General features: G+C 53.0%; 1 protein-coding gene across 5 annotated transcripts in view; it reads left to right on the plus strand.

Annotated features, from left to right (window-relative positions):
- The window catches only part of MBNL1 (muscleblind like splicing regulator 1), a 95,505-nt gene that overhangs the window by 55,516 nt on the left and 21,228 nt on the right, over positions 1–18,761 (plus strand). For all 5 annotated transcript variants that reach the window (XM_026854580.1, XM_026854579.1, XM_026854576.1 and 2 more), the window contains exons 2-3: positions 11,899–12,069; positions 17,786–17,986. In XM_026854580.1, the coding sequence (XP_026710381.1) occupies positions 12,001–12,069; positions 17,786–17,986 (270 nt within the window). In that variant the 5' untranslated portion in view covers positions 11,899–12,000. The remainder of the gene's footprint in view (positions 1–11,898; positions 12,070–17,785; positions 17,987–18,761) is intronic.

Genomic DNA, 18,761 nt, shown 5'->3' on the forward strand with positions numbered 1-18,761 from the left:
GGATGGGATGGGATGGGATGGGATAGGGGTGGGGGGGTGCCCAGGGGGTCCCTGGGGCTGCCCGGGAAGCTCCTGCTCCGCAGGGACGTTGATGCTAAAGCCCACTGGCAAATGGAGGAAGGCAAAGACCAGTAAAAGCAAAAGTACGCTGAGTCTCGTTGACTCTGAGCTGGCTGGTTCGGGGCTTTGCAGCGGCGAGCGGTCGGGTCAGGAGCAGGGGAAGGTGGCGGTGCCGGCGGCGCGGGGTGCGCGCCCTCCCCGTGCCGGTGTCACCACCCACTGCCACGTCCCTCTGCTCTCGGGGTGTTGTCATGCTCCCCGCTACAAATCCACTCCCCGAGGCTCGCATTTAAGGGCTGAATAAATGCATATTTCAGCTCCCTAATAAAACCCAGGGCGTTCTTTTGTTGTTGTTAAAAATACTTCCTGCTTTTCTTTGCTAACACTTGGCAGCTGTTGCAGTCCAGGAGAAAACCTTATGGGAGACAAATTCAAGCTGAACTGAAGTCTCTGGAAAGTTATCCCAATGATTTTTATAATTTTATTGTTGCTCTTCATTAAAAATGTGTTCTCTGTGAGAACTTCATTAATGTCAGTGCTGACAGAAATCTCTGCTGGGCAGCGTGGGACCACGGCTGCTGGGTGCTGCTGGTGATTGATTTCATCATCCGTGCTGCAAAATGTGTGTGAGTGTCCGGCACCTCCCGGGGGGCTGGGGGCAGCTGGAGGCTCTTCCCAAAAATCAGCAGGCAGAGGGCCGCGCACTGGTTTGTAAGTGTTGTGAAATGACGAGGGAGAGATGAGGTACACATTTTTTTTATTGCTTATTTTTCTGTTCCTGCCTGCCTGAACTCCAGCAGTGACACCACCCTGGCTCCCACCAGTGCCTGTGACACCTCCTGGCGTGCTCGTATGGGGCAGTGACATGAGAGAGAAATGTGTGGTCTGGAATGCGCAGGTAGTTTGAAGAGGTTGATTTCTGTAAGTGCTGAGGCAGTCATCCTGATTATTATTATTATTATTACTACTGTTACTGTTACTATTACTATTATTAAATGGTGACATGTAATCTAACTGGATACATAACACAGATGTAAAAACAAATGGAAGTTTGTAGGAATATAAATGAAGCAAAACTGCTGCAGTTGTTAGGAAGGGGAGCAGGCATGTGAGTGGCACCTTCCTGAGGTTCCCTGCAGTTGTTTCTTTCTTCTGCTTGAGATTACCTTAAGCAATACAAACCTCATAATTTACTAATGTCGGTTATTTTGGCCGATGGGTTACTGGGATGAGGAGGGCCGGGGGGACGTTGTTTGCCCCGGCTGGCAGCTGTGGTGCCCGGGGCTGGGGGTGCAGGTGGCTGCGCCCCACAGCCCGGGCTCGGCGTGGAGTGTCCCCTCTCGCGGGTCACTTGGTGCTGTGACCATGCACCCTGTGCCACACTCCTCAGCCCCGGTGTTTGATAATGGCAATATCCCGCTCAGCACGTTTATTATTGTTTAATAGAAATTCAGCAGTTGTTATATTTATTCTCATCAGCTGCTGTTTAATCAACCCCTTACCACATTTTCTGCTGATTTCCCTCTGCAAGCAGGGATTCTGCCATGGGCGTCTGGTTTCTGCGTGGCTGTACCAACCCCAGCGGCTGCGGGAGAGGTTTACCTCGACCACTGCAGCTCTGTGCTTGGTTGGGTTCTACCTTACTCATAACTTTCGTGAGTTCTTTTGAGGGCTAGTATATAAATCCGGGGCCGGTGTCATTCTCAGCTGCACGGCCAGTGGAAGCAGGAGGTGGGACTGGGGGGGAGGTGGAATTGGGCTGTCGCTCGGCGGGATGTTTAGGGAGGATTTTCCAGGCCAGAGAAGTGTGCTTGGGCACGTCAAAGCGTGACGCTGATAACTGGGGAAACAGATAAGGGCTGAAGGTCAGCTCAAGCTGCTAATGAGGGGAGACACAAACCCTCGCATCCATCACTGCCGGTCTCTGCCCTGCAGCCTCCGGCACTCCGCCTGTCACTGCGTCGCTTGCTGCACTCGAGGGGGAAATGGGTATTTCAAGGGGGAGCATTTGTGTCTCCTGATCCTCTATGGGTTCATCGTAGGCAGCCGGGACAGCGTGCTTGCTCGTGGGGAAGCCCAACCACGGTGGTGCCAGGAATGTGGTTATTCCATGTAGAAACAAGAGCCTGCTGCGTTTTGCTGTGCCGTGGTGTATTCTCATCTTATGCCTGAAAACCATTTACAAAACCAGAAATACACAGATGACTTTCCTCTTTTTTACTCCGGCATGAAGCATTGATTATCCTGTCTCAGCAGTTGCCCTTCTGCGGGTGCTCTGGAGCTGGTTGGCTTTGCCAGTTGTGCCAGTGCTGTGAGAAGCAGCCACACCCCTCGGAGTTATCCCCTCGGAGCAACATCACCACGAGACGGGAGGTGCGGACCAGCGAGGCTGAGGGCAGCTCCTGTTTTGATCAGCTGAACTGGACTTTGGGCTGGAGCCCTGAGTGCCCCCGTCCCTCCGCGGTCGGGAGAGTCGCTGGTTTGAAGTCAAGAGCCGAGTGTGCCAAGGGGCAGCCCTGCCTGGGCCTGCACAGAGATCGGGGGCACTGGTGACAGGGCTGATGGATTTTAATAAGTTTTGGAACAGCTTAATTGAAAAAAATAGAAATTTGGTTTTAAGGATGGATCCTCAGGATGGTTTGTGCAAGTATAAAATGGGGTATTTCCATCCTGGGATGGATACGTGTGTACTTCGCATGTAAAAGCCCGTGCGCTCGCTGGGACGGAGCGCTCGCTGCTCACGGGTGTGATCTCCCCTCCCGCGGCAATCTGATCCCTGTGCTCACATGGCTCCTGAGCAGCTCACGACGAAGCTCACCTTGTTCAGTGAGCGGTGGGTTTGGCCAGCTCAGCCTCTGGGGGAACCTCGGGGCTGCATCAGGATGAAGGATGCTCACACCCTCTTGGACCGCCTTTGGGGAGTGAAAACTGAGCTCCTCATGCATCTGGAGTGTGCGGTTTTGGACAAAAGAAATCAATCACAGCTGTTTCCCCCTGAAAAAAAAAACTGATTTCATTTTCAGCCTTCACCTTAAGGAGAAAAAGTGTGTCTGCAGAGGGTGTGAGCACCAACTCATGTGCTGCCTGGCCGCAGCCCAGGCCTGGCGAGGTATGAGGGGTCTTCATGGGGCCAGTGCCCTCCCCTCCTGCCTCAGAAGACGTGCATTTGCCAACAGCAGGCGTCTGGTCACGAGTGAAAATTATTTGGGAGGTTCCAAGCCCGCGCCACCTCCTTGGCAGGTTGTCGGCCTGTGGGCAGGGACAGTGCCCGAGGGTTTGTTAGCGAGCATCACTCCCAGCCGGCGGGTTTGGCGCTGAACCAGGTTACGGTGTTGGACCAGCGCTGGGGAGAGGCACCTGCGGTCCCGCAGCAAGGGGGGACGGCTGGCCCTGTGCCGGGGCAGCGCTGGACCTGCCAGAGGAGCCGAGGGGCAGCGACTCTCCTCGGGTGTGTGCTGGGCTGGGTCTGCAAATGGGCCGTGCAGCGACGTCGGGCACTGCCTCAGTGATCGTGGTCCTGCCTCTGGATCCCTGCCCGGCGTCGGAGCCGCAAGCGTAGCCCTTGACTCACCGGGACGGCAGTTCGTGTGCTTCGGGTCAGTAAAATAGGTCCGGTAACTCTTTCTGTTTAGCATTTATAAAGTTTGTCTGAGTGTGTGCTTGGCAGGCCAGCTACTACAACAAAGCATGTGCAAACAGTTTATTTTTAAAAAGCAAACCGTAGCTTACGTGTAGTTAAATGTTTTCCCATAAAACACATGGGCATCAGTATAAATAGTTTTACCATTTACAGGCAATATTCGGATTTTACATAACAGCCATCTTCCTGCTTGGGTTTTAGCACACCGCGCGCTCCGCTGTCGGAAGGAATTTATACTCCCTCAAAGAGGGAGGTGTTTGCATGTTTGTTTTGGATCAAAACCATTTAATCTGTTACAGCTGTGCTGCTCGGTGCCGTTCGGCGTGGCTGCCGGTTTGCCAGCGCTGGCTCACGCGGGTGCCGGCGGGTCGGGGACCCGCAGCACGGGGGGACCAGCAGCGCCGGGGCAGAGCCCCCTGGCTGAGCCGAGGCGGCTGCGGCCCTTCTGTGTCGTGGCACATTCAGAACAGCCAAAAGTGGTTGGCTTAATTACATCAGTCATTAGTAACTGTTAAATAGTAGCAGGGCGGTGTTTGTGCAGTTGGGATGTGCAGCACTCAGAGCAGTCTCTGCTGGCCGCGGGAAGCTTTTTCTTTTGGTTTTAGGAGGAGCCCTGTTAAATGTTCGAGGGTTATAGGTCTGATCCTGAGAAGCAGCTCGGGAGCTGACGGCACAGAAATGCTGTGGTGGGTCCGGCGTGACGTTGCAGGTGGCTCGGGGCCGCGGTAGCTGCCGAGGGCTGTCAGCAGCGACTGCAGCCTGCTTCTGCTCGGGGCTTTTGTGCGTAAAACCCGGGTTCGTGGCATCCTCTGGTGTGTCTCGCGGATTTAACGGGAGCGATGACGACAGCAGTGCTGCATGCGGATCACGTGTTTCACAAAACCACCTGAGGAGAAACTGCTCAGAACCCAGAGCTACTCCACTGGTATTTCTCTCACTTCGGTTTTATTTTGGAATAAGCAAGAGCAGAGTTTGGGCCGCAGTTTGCGTGTCCCTGCGGCACTGGGGGGTTGTTCTTACCTGTTGCCCATGAGGTGCCCCCACACCCCCTCCGGCGAGGCAGGGGCCCGGCGCTGGCTGCAGCTCCTCGCGGCCGCACTGCCCAGCCGGCATGGGCACCCCGCTTCCCTCTCCTGCATCTCAAGCCCCGTTGCTAAGCAACAGTTTTAAATCAGAGAATTAATTTGGCTCCAGGACATCCCGAGCAGCAACGTCTGCTAAAAATTTCAGTCAAAAGGTGGATGCATCAGTCCTGTGCTTAGGTTGGATGGTGACGGTCCCTTCTTGTGGACTCAGTTAGCCAAGGGGGTCAGGGGGGGCGGCCGCTCTCCCGGCGGGGCAGTGCTGCGGGGATGCAGGTGAGTGTCTCGGCTCTCGGGTCGGGGTGAGCAAGCCCCCCAGGCTCCGTGGCCGGTGCTGTTGGCCCCCTCCCTGGGGTGCAGAGCCCCGCGCTGCCCCTCGCGCCGTGCCAGCAGCTCTGCCCACAGCGCAGGCGGCCACGGGAAGGGGCAGGGGGCTTATTCCAGGGACGCTGGGGGAAGAGCCAGGGTTTATTCCCGTAACGTCTCCACACGCAGCGAGTGGCACGTTGGTGCTCTCAGTTCTCCTCTGCCCCTGGGCTTCTACGGTGATATTTTAACGGTCCGGTGTTGGGGGCTTGCTGAAAAACAAGCAGCTTCCCTGTTTGCTTTTGCGAGCAGTAGTTCTTGTATAAACACGCGCAGAGCGGTGTAGAAGTGCTCAGTGACTGGGGTTGTGCTACTGCAGTGGTATAAAAATAGCATAAATAAACAGACCCAGCAGGCTGGCGCAGCTTAGTTTTAAGACTTTCCCAGACCAGCTGCATTTATGAAACTTGTCCATACGGACGTATTTACCTCAGACCCGCGGAGGGTGGACAGTGTTGCCTAATGCCAGCAGCGTAAGAAAAGCTCCGTGTGGAGGCAGGCGGCTCGCCCTGCCCGGAGGAAGGGCTCGGTGCCGGAGCAGGGGCAGTGGCACACACCGGCTCGCTGGGTCTGTTTGTTTTCTCTGGGTTCTTACCGCTGCAGAAGGATAACCTTAACCAGCGCCGGCAGGATGCCTGTGCTCAGTGTGCGCTCCCCAGTGTTTATCAGACGACAGCAGCAATGTGATCTTCCTTTAGTCTCTGTCCAGTCAAAGTTCTGCATTTCTAGCTCGGCGGTGCCCAGTCTGGTGTTTGCTGATGTCCCACAGCAACTCTGCTGCCAGGGGGCCCCTCTCCAAGGCTGCAGGCGCCCAGCACTGCCCGGCTGCGCACCGCCGACCCCGCGGACGGAAACGCGGACGCGGTGTCACCTCTCTGCCCTCTCCTGCTGGGCAAGCAGGCTCCCCCGGCCGCGGGTCCCCTCGCAGCCCAGGACCCAGCCGGATGCCCCGCGGGTACAGATGGCAGTCACACCGTCCGTTACTGGGAACGGAGCATTAGCCGGGCACAGAGGGTTTTGGCCGGGGCGGTGGCGAGCGTGGGGGCTGTCACAGCACCCCGGGGCTGCGGGGGGGGTCACGCTTCTCTGCCGGGCAGCGGCGTGGCTGCATGGAGGGCTCCGCAGCACACTCAGCTCAAATTATCTTCTTGTTAATTAGTTATCGACGTCTGATGGTATTTCCATTAAATCTTCCCTCAAGGAAAATGTAAAAATTGTTAGTACCCGTATTACCTGAGCTGTAACTGCAGCAGGTGAAGGAGTTTGTAATCTCAGAAGTGAATCCCAAGAACACTTTTTCATTATTAAACATACAACCAGGGAATTTTCTGGAAGGCAGTTATTTTCAGAGAGCAAGAATTGCTGTTGTATTTCTAACATTTAGTGTGGGATATGAAAAACAGGGTGCGCTTCACGGAAAAACGTTGCTGTAGAGAAGATGATGGTGGTGACCTCACAGAAATGGATTCATTTCGTGCTCATCTGTGTGAAGTTTTAAATATCTATGGGTAACATTGAAATCCAGCATGTTTGTCAGATTATCCCAGTTTTGCAGAATACTCATGCTGTATTTTCACAATGCAGGATTTTTGTTTTTTTTTTCCAAGACGGGATTGACTGTGGTTTCTTTTTTGCCTGAGTTTTGCGTGTTTCCTCTTCCACAGTCCTGCACATATTCTCGTGGTGCGTGGGTCAGAACAAAAACTCGAGATTAGCAATAACCAATTTTTTAAGGTATGTTTTGGCATCTATTTTTTATTTCTTAGAAGCTGTGCATGGCTCCAGAAGCCGTGTTTGATGGCCTCCACATAGCATCCCCGTGTCCCTGGCCCTCGGGGGTCGCCCACCCCACGCCGGCTCCTCACGCAGCGTGGCAGCTCCCACTCTTGGGCAGTTGCTGTCTTTGCAGCTGCTCCCAGTTTGGCTTTTTATTTTCACTTCCCCAGATGCCATGGTTTTGGCTGGGATGCCAGCCCAGCCTCCCTGGAGCACTGCTGGCAGAGCCGGCGGCGAGTCTGCCCGTGCCCTGGGAGTGCAGGACTCAGCCCTGAGTGGCGGGGAGCGGGTGGCAGATGGGGACCCCGGGGTGTTTTCGGGTGGAGGTGCAGCACGTGCCAGCCCCGGGGTGCAGAGGCTGCAGCCGCGGAGCGTGGCACGCAGGCGTGAGAAGGGCTCTCGGAGATGCTGCTGGGAGGAGGAACTGTGCAGAAGGCAAGGCACAGGTAGATCAGCTTGCAAACAAATGTCTTCTGGCGCTGCCCTTGCCAGCCCTCGCTGTTCCGTGATGTTTGCACGGCGTTTACATCAGGCAGGTACTGGGAGGTGGGCCTGATCCAGCAGGCAGCGGGGATGGACAGATGGACAGAGCCCCCGGGGTGATGTGGGCCTGGGGCCCCCCCAGTTCAGCGTGTGCTTGCCATGCACTCAGGTCAGTGACCTGCAGATATTTCACAGGGGCACGGGAGGTGCTGGGGGCCGAGCAGGAGGCGTCACCCTCCCTGCCCCTGCCCTGACAGGCGCCAGACCCACACCTCGCACCGGGGGGGTGTGGAGGCACCTCCCGGGACCCCACACAGGTCCCTGGGTGAGCAAGTGCCACCGGCTCCTCTGTCCCATCCCCACCGCCCACTTTTGCCAGGGCTAGACAGCTTAAAATACTGCAGACGTCCTGCTGCCCTGATTGAATGGCGGTCGGGCTGGCGGCTCCCTTCAGCCTGGGCGCTCTGCCTGAGCCTTGTTGATACGATGGCTGGAGAAAAACATCATGTGAGAGCGGCCTGCGCCTCCTCCCGCCCCGGCATTCCTGCTGGGAGGAGGCCGAGGCGCCCGCCTGCCCCCGGCTCTGCGGGCGCGTTCGCCAGCCGGGCACGCGTGAGGCTGACGGCAGCGTGCGGGGCCGCTGCTCCGGGCTCTGCTGCCCCGAGGGTGCTGGTTAGTGGCAGCGGGGACACGGGTGGGGAGCGTGTCCGTGCCTGGCTGAAGAGCAGGCCTCAGGAGCCCCAGGAGCGATTTTAATAAGTTTTAGCAGGATTCTGGTAAAACCCTACCAGCGTGCTGGTACAGCATTTCAGGATGCTGCCAGCGTGCTCAGTTTCCACTTCTGCGAGTCTACTTGCCTTATCTAATATTCATTCTTTTATGACTGCAAAACCAGCAAAGGATTCTGAAGAGGTTCAGAGAGATGAAAATCTGGTTTAGACTTTGTTGGCTGAAGTTACCAGATTCTAGCGAAAAGGTAATTAAGCAGCTTCTTGCTCGCAGTGTAAAGGAGATGAATGCAGTCCGAATTCTTGGTTGAGACTTTTGACAGGGTTCTCAGACTTCAGTTTCTGATTCCTGGGCGCTCTGTGGACCATTTCTGAAGGTCCATGGAATATTAGAAAGACAAGAAACCCTGTTCCCAATCAGAGAAGTCTGCATTTATTTTGGACAATTTGATAGAATCTGAAAATTCAGAAAGGTTGAAATGCTGCCCTAGACTCCAAGACATCATACAAACATGATGTAAACTTCCAGGTAGCAGGTGATGGTAACTGAGCATGAGCACAGTTTAGCTGGGAACGAGGTATATTCTTGCAGTCTTTAACTCAGGGTAAATTGTCTGTCTTAAAGATCAGCTGCTAAGCGAGTGGAAATGATGGCCTTGATGGGGAAGCAGCGGAGGGCTCCTTGTTTCCCAGGAGCCCCAGGACATCTCCTTAGGTCACTGGAGGGGTGTCTTCTGGCCTTGAAGCATTTGAGTCTGTGAAGTTCGTTAAGTGCTCGGGATGTACAACACGTACTGCCAGACTCTGGATCCGGTCTGGAGCAGCCTAAACCCCACCACTGAAATAGGGACATAGAGTTTAATCTGCCTTTCGAAATCAGGTTTGTTAATTGCTCCTCTCTGATTCCAGCAACACATGTTGTAGTTTCATGTTACTCATTTAGCAGTAATTAAGTCTGATTTTTACACTCCACTAATGTAAGAGATCATCTTCCAGGCAGCTAGTAAATGTGTAATTTTGCCCCGTGTTACTTAGTGGTAGCAACAGTTAATATGGGTTTTAGTATCAAGAGAAAAATTGCCATAAATAAAGCTGTTGGGAAGCGCTTGCCTTTTACCTGCCAGGTCATGTCACTGCGAAATGCTTCGGGGGGGTGGGGGGTGCTGAAATGAGGTTGGTTTATTTGTGCAAAACAGCCTAAAGGCTGAGCGGTGTTGTCAGTGCGGCGCTGCCCGAGGGCGCGGCGGGGCGGTGGGTGTCTGTCCCGGGCGGTGGGTGTCTGTCCTGGGCGGTGGGTGTCTGTCCCGGGCGGAGGGCAGCTGCACAGCTCCCGCTGGGGTCCCGCCGGCCCAGCCCTGGTGGTGGGTGCTGGTGTGGGTCCCCCCGGCCACGGCCGGGTGCAGCCGCACCGGGCGGTGCTGGAGGTGGAGCAGCACCCGGCACATGCCTAGATACACGTATAGGTACGGATATATATGTTCACACGTTTGTGTGTACATGCACACATAGAAAAACACTGTCTCAGTAGTACAGCGGCTAAAATTTGTGCACTGTAAACACCAATTCCTGTTGCCACCATCAGTTTGTCTTTTTTATGAATCGTTAATGGTTGTTACTGAGGTATCCTGATCCTTATTTGCAGTAGGAAACTCCATTCCCCTGTCAAAATATTTTCTCAGGCTGCGCGTGTTTCCCCCCGTCTTATCTGTAGCACAGTTGTGCTTCTGGCTTTTGTGCATCCTCTGGCCCTGCCTCGGTCGGTTCGGAGCTGGGGAGATTGGCTCGCGGGGCTTCGCCGTTCCCTTCCGCGTGTCCGCTCCGCCGAGGACAGCCCGTGGCACCCCCAGTCCTGGGGGCTGCCGCGGGGAGGGCAGAGGGCCCAGGGGAGCCCCCCGGCTCCTGCCACGGCCTGGAAGGCCGGCGGCTGCAGCCCCAGGCCTGGCCAGGGAACTGTTCCTCTGCGCCTTCCCACGGGGCCGCGGCGGCTGCGTGGGGCTGGACGGCGTGGTGTGACAGCAGGTGTGCTCCAGCCAGGGCAGCGTGCGTGGGGATCGGGCACGGGGGCGCGGGGAGGTGAACTTGCGTTGCTGTTGGTGGCAGGAGCCGTCCTCACACCCGTAGGGCTTTCTGTGGTCTTGGTGTGTAGCCTGAGGAGACCCACAGAGCGCGTGTGTGTGCGTCAGGTCTGTCTCCCGCGCAGGGATCGCTCGGATGTCAGTGGAATAATGGCGAAAATGAGTTTTAAGACTGCCGGCAGGAGAGATGGGCTGGGAGGGGGACACCAGCAAACTGTTTATCCCAGCCTTAAGGGGAGACAAAGTCATCACACAAATTAGACTTCTGGCAGATCTTGTAACAAGAATACATCGTGAATTTCTGAGCAAAATTGCAGTATAAGGTCAAACTGTATTGAATTAACGTTTCACGATAAAAAAGGTTTCTTACATAAATTAAGGCTGTCTTTTGCCTTGTCACTGTTCCTGTTTGGATTTATTTCAAAGATGAATGAGTAAAGGAAAAAAAATGTAATTTAAGGAATCTTTTTTCCCAGACAAGGATTCAATTTTTCTTTTTAGTTGTTTGGGGTTTTTTTTATTGTTACCATTGCTTTAGTGAAAGTAGGGCTCCAGTGTTACAATTTTAAAGAGCAGTTAGGGTGTCAAGCTTCTCCATTAATGAATTTGCATTTCCTGGAGCCTCCTGGCATGCGAATCCCAGCTCATGAGAAGGGGGGTTCTCCTCCCCGACCTTCCTCTGCGGCACAGTGTGTCTGGGCGGGCGCGCACGCAGCGCCCATCGCTCCGCCTGGGCCTCGTGTTCTAGAGGTTTTTACAGCGGGGGCACAGCTGGGGGGACCTGGGGCTAGTTTTCAGAAGTGACCACTGTACCCAGCTGCCCGTGGCCCTGGGACGCCGCGGGCGGGGGCGCACCAAGAGGGTTGTTGTACGTGTGAAGCTGGTTCACTTGGTCACGGGGAGGTACAGTGGGGTTGGATCTAGAATCCTTACACGTAGAATTACTTTTTATTCTTTCTTGCTGTGGGTGGTTGTCAAATTGATGAATGCCCTTTCATCCAAATAAAATTAGTGCATGAAATTTGTTGTTTACCGCATCTGAATTTAATGAAAAATTCAGTAACGAGTCAATCCCAATTTTCTTGTTTGCTTTGCTCAACTACAATAAAAATGCATCATACGTGAGAGGTTTTCTCCAAAGAGGCTGTACTCTAGCTCAGTGGAAGTGCAGAATGCTGGTGCTGGTTTCCTGGCGTTAACAGTACTTGGGCCACGCGTCCTGCTGTGCGCTCGGCGCTGTGCGTGCTGCTGAGCCTTCAGCATTTTCCGGGTGGCCCTCGAGCCTTCATGGGCTCACCCTGGAGCCAGACCGTGTTCCTTTCGCTGGCTTTCGGGCTCTGCCGCTTCCCGGAGGCAGGTCTGGGCCGTGCCGAGTCCCCGTGGGTGCAGCTTCCCCTGAGCAAAAACATGTGTCCAAAGAGGGTGGGCAGGCTGGGCTACGGGAACAACTGGTGTAAGCTGCCTCCAGCAAACTTTTAAAAGAAAGAGTGGGGTTTAGAGTTATACTGCAGAAATACATAGTTTAGAAAAGCAAAGCAAGCAGCTGATACAGCCTGCCAGGTTGCCCTGGTCAGCATGATGGCCTGGAGGAGCAGCTGGGGGGTTCCTCCGAGGTCTCTTTGTTTCAGCCGATGGCGCGAGGAGACGCCTGCAGCTTCTAACCCAGTTGTGCCGGTTCTCTTCTTCAGGGTCGATGTTCAAGGGAAAACTGCAAATACCTTCACCCGCCACCGCACTTAAAAACGCAGCTGGAGATAAATGGACGCAATAACCTGATTCAGCAGAAGAATATGGCCATGCTGGCCCAGCAGATGCAGCTCGCCAACGCCATGATGCCCGGAGCCCCCTTACAGCCTGTGGTACGTGCGCTTCTGGGCTTGGCTCAGTGAGTACAGGGACTTGGGCCTGGAGGAGTTAGCAGGGACTCACACGCTGGAAAAGCCCCCAGGCCTCGCTAACTGCTGGAGAAATCAAACACGATCAGTGCTGGTCTGTATGTCTTCACACTGCTTCGTGCTCCCTTGCTTGCAGTAATACTGCTCATTTAATTAATCCGGTTAATCTTTTGTTAATGGAATGCATTTTTTGCTACATATTTCTTAAAATTAAGAAAGGGAATGACCTCCTTTACCATCTCATTTTTATAAATAGATGTTTCCCTTGCAATTTCTTGCGCTCTAGGAAGTTCCTGGGTTTGAGAAGGTTCCCACTGGATGTTTCCCGTTCACTCAGGGGAAGCTTCCCAGGGAATTTACTTGCTGGAACTGGACTTTGGTTTTCACAGCACATCATCAGGCAGAGCAGAAAGCTTGCCCTGGGTGATGTACGGCTCCTGTCAGCCAGACCTGCAGGATCCACAGCTCGGCTTTGGCAGGAAGCAGTACAGATAATCACACTTTCTGCAGAAAGCCAAGGGGTGGGAGAAGGAGAATCTGTCAGAACCTCTCATCTGGTCGTGGTGAAGTGTGATCGCGTGTTACATCATACCGGTTCCTCCTGTGCCGTAGTAAGCAGGCGCAGCACCGCGTTCCACATTGTCGAATGCCGTGGCTGAGTTTCTTGCTTCGTTTCAGCAAATGTAACAGGGATTGGCACCAGCCCACCATGTACATATGCATTTGGGAGCTGAACGCCCTGTGCCAGATCCAGAGAGGTGAGCTGAGCTGACCTTTGGGTAAATTTGGCTCAGAACCCTTTTGATATAAATTTCTAGCTCAGACATTAGAGGGTACTGATTAATGTATGAGTGAGACTGGCGCTGTTTAATGTATGAGCATGGCTGATACGTTCTGCATAAAAAGGCAAACAATGCTCCCTGGCTGAATCTCTCTTTCAGTGGGTAAAATGGCAGAAAAGGAGAACAGAAGTTGAAAAATACATATAAAATAAATATATCTGCATTAGCACTTCTCTGACAGTTCTTTTACTCCTTTCTTGCTGGCATGGGTAGAGTTTAGGGAGTTTAATTTACCTCTAGATATCTTCCATTAGGAAAGCTATATTCACTGTTAGATGAGTTCTTCAGCTTTTATTTCAGAAAACACAGTGACAGTTAATACTCTTCAAAATATAGCTGAATCCTTAGGAAAAGTCATCTCAGCAGAAAGGACTCTCGTGCTTGGGCCAAATGGTTGTTTGGCCCCACCTTTTGTGGGTCTGCAGAATACCAGTAAATATTTTGTAGCTTACTTGATTCAGTTAATACAACTGTTTCTCTCCCACAGAGCTTTATGCCTCGGCTGTTTCAAGAAAAAGTGTATGTAGGGGAGAAAAGCAGAAAACGTTGTGGTCGGATTGTCACAGTAAATTGACTTTAGTGCCTGTTAGCACAGCAAGATACCGCACTTTGTTTTCTGCCTTTTGATTGGCTTTTCTTTAAATAAAATCCCCGGTGGCACGGGGGCAAGGCGAGGAGCTGAGGCAGCGGCAGTGCTGGCCTCGGGGCCCGGAGCTGCGCCCCACAGCTCCCGGCTCCCCTCCGGCGGCCGCAGCTCCCGCGTGGCGCTCGGACCCCAAGCAGGTCTGCGGGTCTGTACAGCCAGGCGGCTCGCAGGCAGGCTGGATTTTACGTGCTGTAACTCCAGAGCCACCTCAGAAGGATTTTTCAGTTTCAGCAGCTCAAAACAGACGTGTGCACAGGCCACAATTTTATTTTTATTTCCTGATTTGAGTACAGTGGTACAGCATTAGTGCCAGCAAATTCATATTTGTGACTAAGAGAAAGCTTAAATCAAAATGCAGCCAACAGCAAGAACCATTGCTTAAAATATTCTTCCCTGTTAACCTGTTTGTCTGTTTGTTTCATGAATTGTAGCCAAATACGCTCTCAGGTTTATACAAAGCAGTGTGTAGGCACACACCAACATTTGGGTAAACATGAAAAAAATACTAATGCAGTCCTTTGGATTAACGTTTGCTTTAATATAAAGAGAGGCTAGTGTGAGGGTAACATTTAAATCAAATTTAAATTCTCCTTTATGCTACACTCCCACTGTCCCTAATGAGCAAAATGTAAGTCATTATATTCTGAAGTGCAGCACAAACCTCCTGCCCGTGCCTGGGCCATTTCTGCGTGCATCGCTTCAGTTCAGACCCCACAGACTCTGCATTTTCAGAATTCAGTTCCCTTCAATACGAGGATTCACAGCAAGGGCCAGTGGCTGTCCCAGCAATAATGTTTCCAAATGGATTTCATCCTACTAATTTGGCCTTAAAATTACTTCATTTTTTAGCCCAGTTGAAATGGATGTTATTTCAGGGTGTTCTAGCAAGTGATTTTTATCTTCCCATCTAGCGATGCTTCAGTCAGTTTGTTTTGGTTTACAAAAATCAATACCCTATGCTTTAATAAAAGTAAGTGAACTAACTTAATGAGAGACTCTGATTTAGTAAGTAAAGCAGTAGGATCCTTTCACTCATATTTCTGTTTGATAAATATTTTAATTATCTTAGTTGCAAGTAATGGACTTCTCCCATCTTCCCCTTTTAGTCCACTCTTCTATCTGTCTTTAGCTGGCACTTGATTTCAGATGGTGAGTGGGGCTGTGTGTCCTGCTGCCTCAAGCACTGAGATCCTGAGGAAGAGCTCAGCCTGCTCGGGTCAGCTCTGCCCTCCTCGCTTCTGAGCCAGTGTGGGGCAGTTGGGCTCAGCTAGACCACGGCACTGGTTGGCATCGGCTGGTACCAGGGCATCAGTGGGTGATGCTGTGCTGTTTCACAGTAGCGATGTCAGACCCTGGATTTGCCTTTTCCAAGTCACATTTTGTATGAAAAGCACTAATTAGAAGCGGGAAGTTGTAAATGCAAGACCAGAAGAGCAGAGATGGATGGTGAAGGTGGCTGGAGACTGGGGGTGCCTTCCTCAGGAGCACGGGGAGCCCCGAGGCTGCTGTGTGCCCAGGCCTGAGCCGCGGGGCCGTTCGTGGGGCGTGCAGTGCCACAGAGGGGATCTGCTGGGCGCTGCGGGTACAAACCTGCAGCAGATCGAGGCCCCAGACCTTCCTGCGGGGTGTTTGTCCTTCAGGAGCAGCTGCGGGCCCTCGGTGGATGCGGTACCCGCCTGCGCTTTCCTCAGCGTCCAGGTGCTGGGTCAGTGACTGCGAAAAGATGTGTTCTATGGGTCCGGCTCCTGCCCGGTGGGCAGCTGATACTTTGGGGCTGGGGCACTGGCAGAGAGCCCGCCTGTCAGTCTGTCTGTCTGTCTGTCCCGAGAGGAGCCGTGGCCCCGTTGTGTTGCAGAGGCCGGTTTCCAAAGGTGCCCCTGTGCCTCCTTGCCAGTGGATGGAGCCCGGTAGGGAGCAGTGCCCCGGAAAGGCAGAGCCGCGGGGGTCAGCGCTGCGCCTCAGGGTCACGGTGCTGGTGCACGGGCGGTTTTAGAGCAGAATTATTCAGTAGAGGAGACAACGTGGGTTAGGGAGCATCTGGCAGCACGGAGCTGCGTCCAGGGCTGTGTCCTCCTTCACCCCTGTTCTCTCTGCTGATTACAGGAGCTGTGTATTTATTTTTTTTTTGCTGTTCTGCATGAGGCACAGCATGGTAGGGCCCGAACGGCAAGGCCAGTCGGTAGTTGTATGGTTTGGTCATGGCGATAGAGAAATACTTCCTCTGCTTCTAGAGACGGGGAAGTGAAAGCTCGCTGGGAAACAGTGAACAGCAGAGAGCAGCCCAGCAGCTCGGGCTGACCTGTCCCTCCTCCTGCGTGGCATCGAGGTCCCAGTTCTGACCAGTTTGCAGTTACGGGAGAGCCCGGGCTGAGCCTGGGCTGATGCTCACGGGTGGCAGGGGGTGCTTGGGGTGACCCTCAGGGCAGAGCCCGCTCCTGCCCGAGCCTTGGGGCAGTGCTGGGGTGGCTGGGGATGGTCCCTGCGAGCCCCAGGCTGTGCCACGCGTCCTCCGAGGCCTCCGCGCTGCCAGGAACCTGTCTGGGGTGCAGGAGTGTTGGGGTTTGTGCCCTGGCAGGCTCCTGCTCCCGCTGCGTGCTGCCCAGGAGCACGGCTCAGAGCCTGGGCTAATACCACTGCAGGGCAGGTTTTTATCTCCTCACAGCACATCCGCTTTCAGAATAGGATGAAGCGGCTTTGACAAAATGTGCCAGTATTTTGCAGGGATCTAAAGGCCTCAGGATATTTATATTAGTACAAAATTATCTCAGCAGAAAATAAATGGGATAGTCTTTTATTTACTGTACAGTGAGTATATTGGGCTGAAATCAAACATTGCTATCTCTTAAGTTACACACTAACAGACTGGTTTGTAGTTTTATTTTTAATGTTCTTTATTACATAGCTGATAACACAGTAATGAAAAGTGCAGTTAATTAATACTGTATTTAAGAGTAATATTTTACTTCCTGTAAAATCTTCCTGGTCTTCATTCACATGGATGAAAAACCAGAGATGTTAAATTACTCCCATTTACACAACTTTCAGCAACTTTCAGTCTTTTTTTCTTCAGTAATCTCTGCATGTGTTTTTGTCCAGTGTTTCAGATGGACTTGTTCCTCACTTCCAAACGGTTCAGTCATTTCCTCAGGAATACAAAAACATGGGGGGTTATATGCTGTCTGGCTTAAATAGATATGAAACAGAGAAAAGAGTTGTGTTAACTTTGTAGTTGTTTTTCCCTCTAAAAAATAGTTTGGGAGAAAAATCTGAATGCCTTGAGTAACTGCTTTATTTAGATACTAAACGCTCCAGACTGAATTTTATTTGGCGATTACACTGGTCGCGCAGTGCCTTCGCATTCAGTGGGGCAGAGGAGTTATTTAATCTTTACTGCAGTGTAACAGCTCCACATTTGGTCTTACAGCATTATTTGTTCTTCTACATCCAATTATCTTCACAACATGTGATAAGCCCACAAGGGCATCTGACTCTTTCTTTTTTTAAAACAAGCAAACAAACAAACAAAATGGTATTTGCATGCTCACTCTCTCTCTGGCTCAGTGTTTTAGTCTAAACAAAGCCTATCCTTGATGCAGTGTATTTCTGTCTGAATATCTGCATGGACAGCCTGTTTAATTTTGTAAAAATAAATGATTATGGTTGTCTGGTTTTGTTCCTGTGTTAATCCTCTGTAATTTCTGAACCAGTGCTGGCTGTCATCAGGGTCAGAAAGGTGTTTTATCTGTGTCTGAAGTTGCGTGTGGTGTGACGGTCTGTCGGGGCTCTCATGCAGGTGCCTTTTTCCCCAGGAGTGGGTGTTCAGACACCTTTTGGACGTGCCCCCGCCCCCCCCAAAGACCTTGGACTTGCTCCTGTGGCCGTGAGGTTACGGTGGAGTTGCTCAAGGGCGGATCAGATGAGAGTATGCTCGAGAGCTGCGGTGGCACGGGGGAGGCTGGGGCAGGAGGACCAGGGGGGCTGGCGGGCGATGCCTGCCCTTATGGACTCACTCATGTGTGACGTTTGCGCGGGTGTTCTCGTGTTCTTCCACAGACACGACAAATGCCTCTTTCCCACTAGTAACAGAAACTCACTGCCATCGTGCTTCGTGGTGACAGCCAAAAAGTTACTATGCTGACGACATAGCAAGTATAAATATTTAAAGTGACGTTCTTCTTTTCTCTGATTGCAGCCGATGTTTTCTGTCGCACCGAGCTTAGCCACCAACGCATCAGCCGCCTTCAACCCCTACCTGGGGCCCGTGTCCCCGGGCCTGGTCCCAGCGGAGATCCTGCCCACCGCCCCCATGCTGGTGACAGGGAACCCCGGTGTCCCGGTTCCTGCCGCTGCCGCCGCCGCTGCCCAGAAGCTGATGAGGACAGACAGGCTGGAGGTAGGAGCCAGTGTGTGTAACTTAGTCTCATGAGTTGTATTATTTATTATGTCTCCAAGATATAAAATATTTTTCTTGAGAAAGAAAATAATTCAGGTTTCACTTCAGCTGATAGAGTCGTATCTGGGTGACCGGCAAGGATGGGTGATCATACAATAAGTTAGTGCTTGGGGTTCTGCTGCTGACAATCCGTTGGAGAAAGAAACAGAAATATGGAGCCCTTTTAGGAACAACCATGGCAGCAGCAAGAGCGCCTCGAAACTGTGTCAGTGTGTGCCCAGAGGGTGTCGGCTGAGGGGTGCGTGGGCAGCGGGAGCAGGCGCAGGGGCAGGGGCAGGGCTGCCTGGGTGGGAGCTGGCGCTCAGCCTCTCCTCCTGTCGCTGCGCACAGATGGTGCCGGCGCTCCCGCGCCCGGCTTATCAGCCTCGCTACAACCCTGACAAGTGTTGGTGCTCTCGAGCTGGTAACTCTCCCTTGCCCTGAATCTTTCTTATCTGAAAGGCCTGAGAGTGTTTTCGGCACCTTATTGGCGCTGCGGCGGCGTGGGCAGCGAGCCACTGCCGTGCCGTGCCGCCGGCTGCTGACGCTTGGAGCGCGGCCTCGAGCGGGTGTTCGCGGCCCCGCTCAGGTCCGGCGGTTAGAAGGTGGTGATGGGGGAGGCTGAGCAGGCGGGGTGATCCGCTGTCCCCCCGTTTCCCTGGTGGACATGGCGGTGTGTCGGCTCTCCCTGCACGTGGTGCTGCTCTCCCCACCCGGCGCTGCGCGGCAGCTCTGC

The sequence above is a fragment of the Athene cunicularia genome (assembly GCF_003259725.1).
Source record: "Athene cunicularia isolate RWA chromosome 9 unlocalized genomic scaffold, athCun1 chr9_part1, whole genome shotgun sequence".
In the NCBI taxonomy this organism is placed as follows: Eukaryota; Metazoa; Chordata; class Aves; order Strigiformes; family Strigidae; genus Athene; species Athene cunicularia.